The following is a 12,047-nucleotide window of genomic DNA, read 5'->3' on the forward strand; positions in this document are numbered from 1 at the left end:
ATACAGTATGGTGTTCAATCTGGACTAGGTCCCGGGGTTTTTCTTCATTTGCGGTTTCCTCGTTAACAAAATTCTGGTGTCTGTTTTATTTCTTTTCCGCATTATATTTTGTTATATAATTGAAATATCACAGGTTGTGCGTTAATATCAATCAATTAGAATATACAACCTTTGGTTGTTGATTTACATTGATTGACACTTGAACATTGGTCTTTGGTATGGTTCAAGTAATTCCTCTTATATTCAATCGGGCTCGCAGATTTCTATTTGGTGATTGTGGATTGAATTAAGAGTTAGAGATACTAAACTCTTTGATATACTTTATTCTACATTGAGTCTGACTGTCTAGTTAATTCTCTAGAAAGTGTATTAGAGTAAGTCCTCTCAGATTGCCAAACGAATTGTTGGGTGTGGTTGTTAGACCCTCGCATTTTCAATTGGTATCAGAGCAGGCAAACACGTTAAAGACCTCATAAGTCTGTGTTTGTAGCGATTTGAGGATGGACGATATTGTCTCTGATAAACGCATCACCAGAAATAAAAGTTATGTTTCTATGAAGTTTATGAAAGAGAAAGATTTGTCAATCTCGAATATAGATGAACCCAGTGTTCCAATGAAACCGGCGTACGTTGAAAAGTGTTTCTCTGACTACCTTACTGACGAGTCTGACTCAGAAGTTGAAAGGAATGCAGCCAAAGAGAGTTTAAAGATTCTAAAACTTTTTATGATCCAGGCTGATAATTTCAATCAATTGAAACATAAAGTCAGTGTCCTTGTTGGTATGGTAATAAGCATGACTCTCTTCTAAAATCCCTTCGAGAGGAAAACACCTCATTCATTGAGAAAAACCTCAAAAAGGATGCTTTGGAAATTGAACATATTTTGGGTAAACTCTCTGTTCATGAATGTTCCAAAGAGTTGACAATACCAACTGCTTCTGATAAAACTGTAAAAGTCTTTGTCTCAGAAGCAAAACAAAAATCCCTTCCTGTTGAAAATAATGTGGTGGTATTTTCCTCTAATCAAGGAATGTCCACACCACTTGGAAGGAAGAAGTCTCCCAATAATAGTGTTGAGTCTGTTCCTTCTAATCACTCATGTAATCAGAAAGTATGTCTCTTTTGTGATTCAAAAGGTCATGGTGAACAAAAGAAGAAATCTAGGTTGAATAATTTTTTCAGTCGTCTTCAACACACCTTAGATTTCTCAAAGGTGTTACTGAAATTCGTATTTCTAAACCAATTGGATTTAGTACTTACCCTGTGTATTCTACCAGGAAAGTCAGTTCGAGATGTTCTTCAAATGTTCAAGAATTTAACAGACTCCCCAATGTTGTTCGATCAAAAAGAACTCGTGGTTTTTCTTCTTTCAAAAAGGGAGATAATGTTGTACGTGATGTGACAAAGGTACCATAAGAAGGAAGCAAAAATGAAGGTATGGAAGACAACTTAAAAAGGATAATTGAAGGATATAAAGAAATTATCAACATGTTGTCTATTCCCTCTGGGCAAAATTCTTCAGGTAAGAATAAGCACTATGCGTCATATTTTGATGATAGAAAATTTTACGATAACTTTTCACATCATAATGGTTTTCCTCCAAAGATCAGGAAGAAGAGGTTTAACCAGAAACAACACTCATTTGATGAGATCAAGGCTCATACTTGTGCTAATTAATCACAAGATTGAATTGTCATTCAAAAAAATCCTGGTTGGGTGAGATATAATCAGATATACTTTATGGCAAAGTGTTTTCTGATTCTCTGGCTACTTTCTTATCGCCTCTAGCCGGATTATCTATCACAAACATGTTTTGCATAAGTATTTTTTTTGTGGCAAAACCTTAGTTCTTCATTTTTTTTGTTTTGAATCAATAGTGCCACTCTTGCTCTAAAAAATTGCTCTTTTGTAAGAATACAATGTTTTATTGAGCTAAAATTTGTGAGTATTCTCACATAGGCATACATCATCCTTGTATTGCATACTTCTCTTTTTGAGTCGTGTTTTAAAGGGTCAAGATAGTGTTCGTACGGGTATCCTTGTTGCTTGTCACAAACCAACTTTGGAAACCCTATCTTCAGGGTTCCCGCGAAACCGTTTAAATACCAAACCCATATTTTGAAAAGTACGCATACTTCAGGCTACTTTTTGCCAAGAATGGCACCACCTTCAGGAACTTGTTATTTCCCAAAAGGTTTTCTTGATAAGGGTTTTGGTCTCTCACTCGAGGAGAAGGAAAAATGAACTCCTGAGGAAATTGATGACACGTCTTCTCAATCTCCTAATGTTTTGTCAGATTTTGAGGATGATGAAAAGATTTCTAATGAAGTTGTTCAAAACTTTATTGATAAGTTTAATGATGAAAAGTTGTTGCTTGTTAACACTCTAAAAGAGCTAGATGGGTTAAGAACTGATTTGATAAAGGTCAACACCGACCTTGCTATAATGAAGACACGACTTAAGGATCGTCTCGATATCGTGTCTGAAATTTCTGTCAACTCTGTCTGTCACAAGCTTGAAGGTCTTAGAACCAGTGAAGCTTCCATTCCGGAACTCTAATTTTTGCTTGTGGTTGCTCTTTGTTTTTAGAGTTGTTTTTGATTTGGTATAGTAAATCTTCTTTTGAGAATTTATTTCTTGTGTTTTTAGAAGAATAACGAGGGTTTGGAATGCCATTATTGTGAGTACACATAGCTATGTCCAACGATTTTCATCTTCAATGTTTATAGATTTATTTATTTAAATTCTAAGTTTTTGGAAGATGATATTTGCAATTTTAATCTTTATGATTTTATATATTGCAAATTATTATGGGATATGTTATTTACGTCAGTGAACCTGTGACTGTCCCATACTTGGTCAAAAGTTATCTCTATTATGTCGGTATGAAAGTATTGATAGAAGATAGAATGAACTTTTGACATTACAAAAGCTAAAGCCTTTTATGTCATTAGTTTGATGGAAGAAAGGATAAACCTTTTGTTTACAAGGATTAAGTCTATTACATGTCATTGTGCAAATAGTGATGAAAAATAGAATGAGTCCTTGTCTATTCCGCAATATTGGTCAATCTCTGATCCACGTTTTTGTGCATATACTGTGTTGCTCCATAAGTTTTCTTATGTTTGAGCATGACCAATTGAATTGATCATTCTCTTGTAGTCAGTTTAGTTGTTGCTCCGTAAGTTCTCTTATGACGAGCATGACCAATTGAATTGATCACTTTCTTGTGGTTAATTTAGTTGTGTAATTCCAATTGAATTAATCATGGGTTTACTTGTGGTTAATTTAGTTGTGTAAATCCGATTGGATTAATCATGGATTCTTTTGTGATTAATTCAATTGAATACTTTGGATTCAAATTCATGTTCTCATGTGATTTGGTTATGTCCAAAGAAATCCTTCTTTTCTTGTGAAAGTAAGGTCGCCTTTGTTGTTCTTTCGGGAATGACATTTTATGGGGGAGAGTTCTTTCTGAACTTGTGCTTAATTGCCAAATCTTTGTGGGGAGTGCGGCTGTGGAATATTATAGGGGTTATCTTGTATCTTTATAAACTCCTTGATGAATGCATTTAGCTTCGGCTTTATGATGGCATCTAAATAAGTTGATATGGTATTCTCTGTTGGTCATGAAGTATCTATATGAAAATTTCATGAGGGTTCCACTAGTTTTCGTACCTTTGCCAATATATATTGACAAAAAAGGGGAGAATTAATGTGTAGTTTGATACTACAAATACATATGGTTTACAGATCATTACGTAAGGGGGAGTGATTTTCATGCTGAGATGAAGTATTGACTAAGGGGCAGTGATACATATCACCATAGTATTGTTGTCAAAGTTGTGATACAATTGAACTTTGATGTTGTGTAATAATACTATGACACTGTATAACAATGATTGAGAGCACTTTGTTTTCTCATTTTTATCGCTACAGATCTTCAACAACTATGATGTTGAACTTAGAACCTTTAGGATCATGTGGATGAGAAGCTACAATTTTTATTTATTTTGTAATCCATATGTATTCATAGTTTTGTCACTAAAATTGACAAAGGGGGAGATTGTTAGAGCACTACTCGGTCGAACTCGCATGTGTTGCTATCTAAAGCATATTTTTCAATGTTAGTGATCAAAACTATAAGTCTTGATTTCTAGCCTATTTATATATGTCTAGGACTAGGACATAGTTTGTGTAGTTGAGCTTAGACTTCACGGCGTTTATCACTTGAAGACGAAGAACTACTAAGGAGAGCTTGTGGAACTTCATCGACAAAAGGTATGTGGAGACTTAAACTCATCTATCACTTGGAAAGTATATTTCTACTCTATCTCCTATATTGAGACATAAGTCGTATTACGATATAGTTTTCTATATACACATTTGATATTTCGAGCTGAGTATATCTCGCTTACATATTTGTCGAAATATGTGTTGGTAAGATTTCGCTTCGACCAAGTTCATCTTATATCATGAGAAAATTGCCGAGTAACATCTAACATGATTTGTGTGATACAATCATTTGGTGTGAGACTTGGAATGTTTAGATAATGATTATTTCAATATCTTGAAAATTGCTTTGATGCTAATAGTGTGTGAAAACGGCTATTATCACTATAGAAGAATGTTTCAATGATTGAAATAAAGAGTTTAGAATCTTGTAACCATCTTTGGATATAAGCATAGTGTGTTCGCATATTAGTGTATAAGTCCAAAACCGGGAACCTAAAGTATGCATATTTGTGTGTATACATAAAGGTTGTAGGAGACTGGGCCAGTATGCATACCCGGCGGAAGTTCACGTCCGTGAATTTCTGCTGAGTTTGAAAACCAAAACCAAACTCATCTGGTTACCTAAAGTACGCGTACCCGTATGAATACTGGCGGAAAGTTCACGTCCGTGAATTTATGCTGAGTTTGAAAACCAGACCAAACTCAAATCCGGTTACTTAAGTACGCATACCTGTACGCATACTTAAGTGGTTACTTTCTAAAATCAGTTGTACCTGAACCTAAACATTTTTCAATAAGGAATGCAATCTTTGCAAACTGTGACTATAATGTTCATGTATTGATTCGATTGATCAAACCGATTTTGCTTCAATTATGTTCTTGTATAAATCCATGAGAATATAGCAATTGAACAACTCTTTAACTAGTTTCATTTGAGTCATTTGAACTAGTTATCGTTAAGATGAATAAGGTTGATATGAGAGTAATGATATGGATAACCTCAGTTAACTATTTGTGAACCAACATGGTGTACGCGTTTGGGTATGGTTACATAAACCTAAATGAGGGTACATTTCATTTGTGTGGGACAAGCTAAGTTCGGTCTAACGGTTGAAATATATTAGCTTGGTTGAATCAGGTTTTTCATCTAACGGTGATTATTGAATGCTTTGTTACCAAGGTAACTTGGATTGCAAACCCTGATTTGAAAAATTTTATAAAGGAGAACTCTAGCAACTAGGAAACCTAATCCCCACACCTCATGTATGTTACTAGTTGCATAACTAGAGTCGATTCTCCTTTAACCTTAGGTTTCTTCTCGAGACCTTGTAGGTTAACGACTTGAAGACTTCATTGGGATTGTGAAGCCAGACTCAACTATTCTCTTTGTAATTGCGCGATCTGATCTTGTTGTTTCTATCGTGATTGAGTGCAATTGTAAAATTGGCTTGAGATTTAAATCTCCGATGGGCAAGATAAAAAAGTAGTCACAAACACCTTCGTCTCATCGTTTGTGATTACACAATAACTTGTTTCGCTAGTCGATTAAGTTTATTGTGAGGTGATTGATAATACTAGGTTGTTCTTAGGGAATATAAGTCTGGTTTATCAATTGGTTCATGTTCACCTTGATTTATCAAAAGACGGAACAAAAACTCTTGGGTATTTCTGTGGGGAGACCGATTTATTCAATCCTATAGACTTTTCTACGTGACACAGATTTGTTTATTAAGTCTTCGACTTTGGGTCGTAGCAACTCTTAGTTGTGGGTGAGATCATCTAAGGGAATCAAGTGCGTAGTATCCTGCTGGGATCAGAGACGTAAGGAGCGCAACTGTACCTTGAATCATTATGAGATTCATTAGGGTTAAACTACAGTCCAGTATGAAGTTAATTGGTAGTAGGCTAGTGTCTGTAGCGGCTTAGTACAGTGTGGTGTTCAATCTGGACTAGGTCCCGGGGTTTTCTGCATTTTTGGTTTCCTCGTTAACAAATTTCTGGTGTCTTTGTTATTTATTTTCCGTATTATATTTTGTTATATAATTGAAATATCATAGGTTGTGCGTTAAGATCAATCAATTAGAATATCCAACCTTTGGTTGTTGATTTACATTGTTGACACTTGAACATTGGTCTTTGGTACCGTTCAAGTAATTCCTCTTATATTCAATCGGACTCGCAGATTTCTATTTGCTGATTTCGGATTGAATTAAGAGTTAGAGATATTATACTCTTTGATATACTTTATTCTAGATTGAGTCTGAGTGTCTAGTTGATTCTCTAGAAAGTGTATTGGAGTAAGTCCTCTCAGATTGCCAAACGAATTGTTGGGTGTGGTTGTTAGACCCCCGCATTTTTAACTTCTGCTAGCATGGTGGCAAGGTGCTAACGTGGTAACTAATATGGTAGGGTGCTAGCTGACTTGGCACCCGGCTGACGAAGCGGCGTTGCCATGTTGCTGACGTGACCCATTTCTCAATGGCTTCGCTCGATAAGGGAACACAACTATTTTTGATGTCATTGCTCCAAAAATATTTTCTCCAAATGTATAAATTTTTTCCTTCATGGCGTAGGAAACTGAAATCCGATTGCAACAAGCCAAAAATCTCTCTATTCGGACGTACGATGAAGAAGTAACTAACTTCCCAAATCCAAAGTAAATAATGGAAAAGCCCAAACCCAATAGTGGGGTGGAAACATCCAAGAAAGCAAAGGAGTTGGGCGTAAAGATCGGCTAGGGCACGGATATCCTGAGTGGAAGTTGAGTTGGGTCGGAAAATCCGATTTTTCTTTTTGCCGCCGGTAATACCGTTCTTCTCGCCGGACGTAGCCGCCGGCTATTCCTGCCGAACCTAGCCGTAGGCGACTCCGCTGGACCGAAAATGCCTGAATATGCCTGAAGTGTGTGAACAATAACCTAAAATGGGTGATAAATACCTAACGAGGGTGAACGGCAGCGCTAACGAGGGTGCGCAACACCACTGACGGCGTTAAAAGATAACGGAATGTGCTGACGTTGTTATGACGGCAACGGAATATGTTGACGGTGTCATGACGGTAACTGCATATGCTGACGTCGTTACCACTTAAGGAAATATACTGCATCGGTAACGAGATATTCTGCCATGTCACCTTCTGACTATGTATTGGTGCTGATGTGGCATTGTTGCCTGAGCGACAATGTTGACATAACGTGATGACGTGGACCTATTTTATTATGGTTGGACCGTTCTTGTTTATGTGCTGGACCGAACTGGTTCGGTTGAATCTGCAAAGAAACCGGGTTGTTTCAGATTGGGTCGGTTTGGTTTCGCCAGAAAAGGATCCCAGACTTGGTCACCGGCTTTCTCTGTTTTTTTTCCTGTCTGTTGTCTTTTACATCAATATTACCCTTTTTGGCACGATTTTCTGCTTGAACTTGTAGCACAGTATAATGTGGACTGTTACTATTTCTCACGAACCTTCTGCAACGGTTCTTCGAGGTGCTTTTGTGGACCTTTTCAGGAGCTTTTCGTGAAGCAATTCTGGATGTTTTTTTTCTAGGATTTTCCCCTCCCGTCTTTGTCATATATGTAGTTGGTGTAGATAGATTATGCAAGAGGCTTGAGATGTAGGCAGCTAGACAGCCTTTCGAACATGGTAGTAGTGATTTTGTCAAATTACTGGTATGCGGATGATGCATTATTTGGGAATCAATTCTTCGAACTTTGGACTTGAACATGCTTCGGATTGAACATCCTGCCAACAATTTTAACGATCTTTGCTTGACCTCGACGAAACTGGACTGCAGCAGTTGCGATCAACTGGACTGCAGTAACTGCGATTAATCGGACTGCGGTAATTGCGATCAAAACTGAACCGAACTGCAGCAGCTGCGATCAGCCGCTAGACTGCAGCAATTGCGATCAAAACTGAACTTAACTGCAACAACTGCAATCAGCTGGACTACAACAGTTATTGTTGACAAGTTTTGCCTACATAATCACAATCGGTTTGATGATAATGACGGAAAATACGGTTTTACACAAAACAAGCATAAATAAGAGAGACATGAATGTAATTTGGTTCGGCAAGTTTTTCCTACATCACGGACGAATCCCCCGTAGGGAGAGATATTTTATTGATGTGATTGATACAATTGATTCATGATCCTTTTTAGGGCTATTTTCATCTCTCAGGGCTTCTCCCCTTTAGGGTTGAGATTCCCCTCTATTTATACAGTTGAATATATGAGTTTAACTCTAATTTCGAGATTAACTTCAGAGGAACTAACTTGGCCAGCAAGTTATCTGGAACATTCTAGAACTTCCCTCTAGCAACTCAGTCACCAAGTCATCCAGAAACTTCCATAATCTTCTTCCAGGATTTTTGCACTGGATCGGTGGAAACAGACCAAATCGACATGGGCTTGCAGGTTTGACCAACGACCTTGACTTTGACTGGAATGGTTGACTTTTGTTGTTGACTGCGACTATCGATCTTTGACTGGCAGACTGCCTTGACTGGAGACTGGATGGAGACTGGTTGACATCACAACTGGCAACATGGATGGAGACTGGCTGGCAGCGCGACTGAGTACTTGGCTGGAAACTATGGTTGGCAGCACCGCTGGCAACATGGTTGGAAACTGGTTGGCATCACCACTGGCAACATGGCTACGACAGTTGACCGATGGTTGACTTTGACCGTTGACTTAAGGTTTACTTTGACCGTTGACTTTCCGAAAGATTTGGTTATTTTGTATACTGTGTTGGTTGGCTGAACGACAGACTTGAATGAGGGCCAAATGGTGCTTTAAATGGCAATTTGACCCAATATGTGGCATTTTTTACTCATGATACAAACAGTCATGTCATATGTTGTGAAAGGCACCATGGGCGCTCGCCTAGGCGCTCTAGGAGCGCGAGCCGTCCAGGGGAGCCGAGGAAAAAAGGCACCCAAGGCGCCAAGATATGCCTGATTCTGCCATTTTCCAATTTTTCCTCGAAGCCTATGCGCGCCTCGCCTCGCCTAGCGCCTAATACAACATAGGTCCTGTCACTTGTATACATCAGATGGTTCACTTCTGGCATAGTTGCATGATCAGTAATTCTATTTTGCCTGATTGATCTTAGAATTGCTGTATTAGTCTTGTTCTTGCGGGAACTTGGACAAGTTGAAATAGTCCTCCAGGGCGAAGAACAAATTGAAATTGAGCATGCGCGCAAGCATCAGTGGAAAATGTAACATTGTACAATATGTTTTACTACCGTGTCATGTAACTTTGTGAGAATTTGATGATTTAGCATAAAGTGTTTATGTAGCTATTACATGTATACAAACTGCAAGCACAATTAAGTTGTATTCTTTCATTTATAAGGAAATCCATTAATCTTGATTCTTGTGTATTGCAGGTATGCCTCCACTCAAAAGAAAGCAATCATCCGGATGTCAAAATAGAAAGATAGAAGAGTTGAAAAAATCTCTTGCTGGATCTTTTTAAAAATAAGTTGTTAGAGCAAGTGAAGCCATTGTGGTAGATAATGTGAATGTTGCAATTACAGATACAGGGGAAAATGTTAATCACACAGTTGAGAGCAATACTTGTGAATATGTTGATGAAAATTTTGAATGAGATAAACAGATACGGTGATGATGCATATGTTGCCGAATATGTTGATACTGTGGCAGATGCGGGAGATGTAAATGAAGCAAATGAGAATGGGGGCAAAATTCATTTATTTTTTGCTTCGGGGCAAAAATATTTCAGGAACGGCCCTGCATGTAATACTTCAAAATAAATGCGCATCGATCCATGCTCTTGAGTTTTCTTTTCATAGCTTTGTTGGGTTTGTATGGATAGACTGGATCGGTTCTTTCCGAGTATAATTGCTTTATTACTGGATAGACTTTCATATTCAAACATACATTTAGGAAACTACAATTGAACACACAGTTGGAGTAAAATCAGAACAATCCAATTCCTGGGTAACTATTTGAAAAGTTATGGGAAGCTCACCAGGGACTCATTTATTACTAATTTTACTGTACCATTAGTGCTTGTGTCATACAGTTTATGGTTCTTCGTAATCATCCAATCTTTTAGGCTCATTTTCGACTTTGTCGAGTCTCTTTGTGGATTCATTATTCATTACCTTATTCATCATCTTGTATTCTCCATAAAAGTAAGAACAAAGACCCCAAAGACATAATGCCAACGCCATTCCCTTTAAACTTGTGAAACTTTCATGGTAAAACATTACTGCTGCTACTCCTGTTAATGGGATAAGGACTGATGAGAGTATACCGTTGAAAAGAGCACTCGCGTAGAAGATTACGCCCATAGTTCCAACACCTGACAATTGCCATGTTATTGCGGTCGCGACCATTATGATGTAGTAGTTGGCTTTGCCAAGTCCAAAATCATTTGCTTCTCTAGGAATAGCCTGTGAAATTGATCAACATTATCCAAGTGTATTAGTATAGGGCATTGCCTGGTAATAGATTAACGCAATTGGGTACTAGAAAATCCGTAATTTCCAGCAATATATAGTTACAGCACCTGAAAATCCTTGTTTGCTAGCATCCCTATGACGCAAACGGTGGCTGAAAAAACCGAAAGAACGAACTGGAACTGCAATAGACTTGAATAACTGAGGTTTCTAATGGCTTTACTGAAAGCAAGTTCAATAAGAGGCATTATTAACCCAGCTAAAGCTGCAGCACTCAGCGTCAAAACAAATCCTAACAAATACTGAGCTTTTGATACACCAACTGGCCTATCCCCATCAGTATTAATACCCAACAACACTGATCCAAGTGTCATCACAACAACAGCATTTATTATGAATGCTGTAAACTTTTGCTTCACGATCAACCATGAAAAAAATGCAATAAAGCATAATTGAGTTGCCATGAGGAGGGATGAAGTTGACACAGGAATATAGGATAAACCCAATGCGTACATGAAAGTAACAAGACCATACAGAACCCCAAGTATGGCACCCCAAAGAAACAGCTTGTGTTCCATCCAAAAAGATGAAGAAATTTTATCGGCGGATGATCTCGACCGAATGAAGAGAAACATGAGAGGAATTATGAGAATTGGAAAACCAGCAGATGCAATAAAACTACTAAGCCATATATGACTGCCACCATGAAGATAGTATAGTCTCATTAAGAGAGGACTACCTATTGCACCAACAAAAACAATAGCACAATTGATAATGACTAGCAACCAGTTTTTGGTTTTCTTTGGTTTCTCTATACGGGTGTTTGAATTGCCATTATGGGTTGTTCCTAGAATCTCTAGTTTTTCAATATCCATGGCGGAAGTAACCATTGCAATAATGATCTATCAGAGAGAAGTATAGATAAGAGTTGCAAAGAAATATGTGGTGAAGGTGCGGATTATATAGTGCTGTCCTGTGCATGAAAATGATGGTTACTGTTGGATAGACAAAACATATGGCTTCTTTTGTTATGGAGTTTAAAAACAAAACAAAGAACCATACTACCTCCGTTTCTGGAAAAGAGGTGTTTTTAGGCTAAATAAGAAAATTGATAGCACCTTTTTTCCAAAAATGGAGAGAGTACTATTCAAGCAAAGTAGACCGACTAAACATCTTTTCCACATATGCATTGGGATGAAAAGGAGCAGTGAATAAGGTTCTTTTTTACTTTTCTAATGGATGATAACGAATTTCGAATTCAGGATATTAATTAGTATCTTTCGCAAATGATTTTACCACTGTATTATATTGACATGGTAATTTTGGACTCAATAAAAACTGAGAGGCCAGAGTGAGGTCAAATCTTATTAGTTATGGAGC

General features: G+C 37.6%; 1 protein-coding gene across 1 annotated transcript; it reads right to left on the reverse strand.

The window, feature by feature from the left end:
* Nucleotides 1–10,075: 10,075 nt before the first annotated feature.
* On the reverse strand, nucleotides 10,076–11,606 carry LOC113282700 (purine permease 3-like). Its single transcript, XM_026531754.1, has 2 exons — nucleotides 10,778–11,606; nucleotides 10,076–10,661 (listed from the first exon to the last, which is right to left on the reverse strand). Exons 1-2 carry the CDS (start codon nucleotides 11,555–11,557, stop codon nucleotides 10,290–10,292), a joined length of 1,152 nt encoding a protein of 383 aa, XP_026387539.1. The 5' UTR covers nucleotides 11,558–11,606; the 3' UTR covers nucleotides 10,076–10,289.
* Between the last annotated feature and the right edge of the window lie 441 nt (nucleotides 11,607–12,047).

Source organism: Papaver somniferum, chromosome 1, assembly GCF_003573695.1.
Source record: "Papaver somniferum cultivar HN1 chromosome 1, ASM357369v1, whole genome shotgun sequence".
NCBI classification, from domain to species: domain Eukaryota; kingdom Viridiplantae; phylum Streptophyta; class Magnoliopsida; order Ranunculales; family Papaveraceae; genus Papaver; species Papaver somniferum.

Excerpts from the sequence above, each read along its gene's own strand:
- LOC113282700 (XM_026531754.1), bottom strand. The coding sequence starts at position 11,557 with ATGGTTACTTCCGCCATGGATATTGAAAAACTAGAGATTCTAGGAACA. Across the intron at positions 10,662-10,777 it reads TAGCAAACAAGGATTTTCAG|GCTATTCCTAGAGAAGCAAA; the intron begins GTGCTGTAACTA and ends TCAATTTCACAG.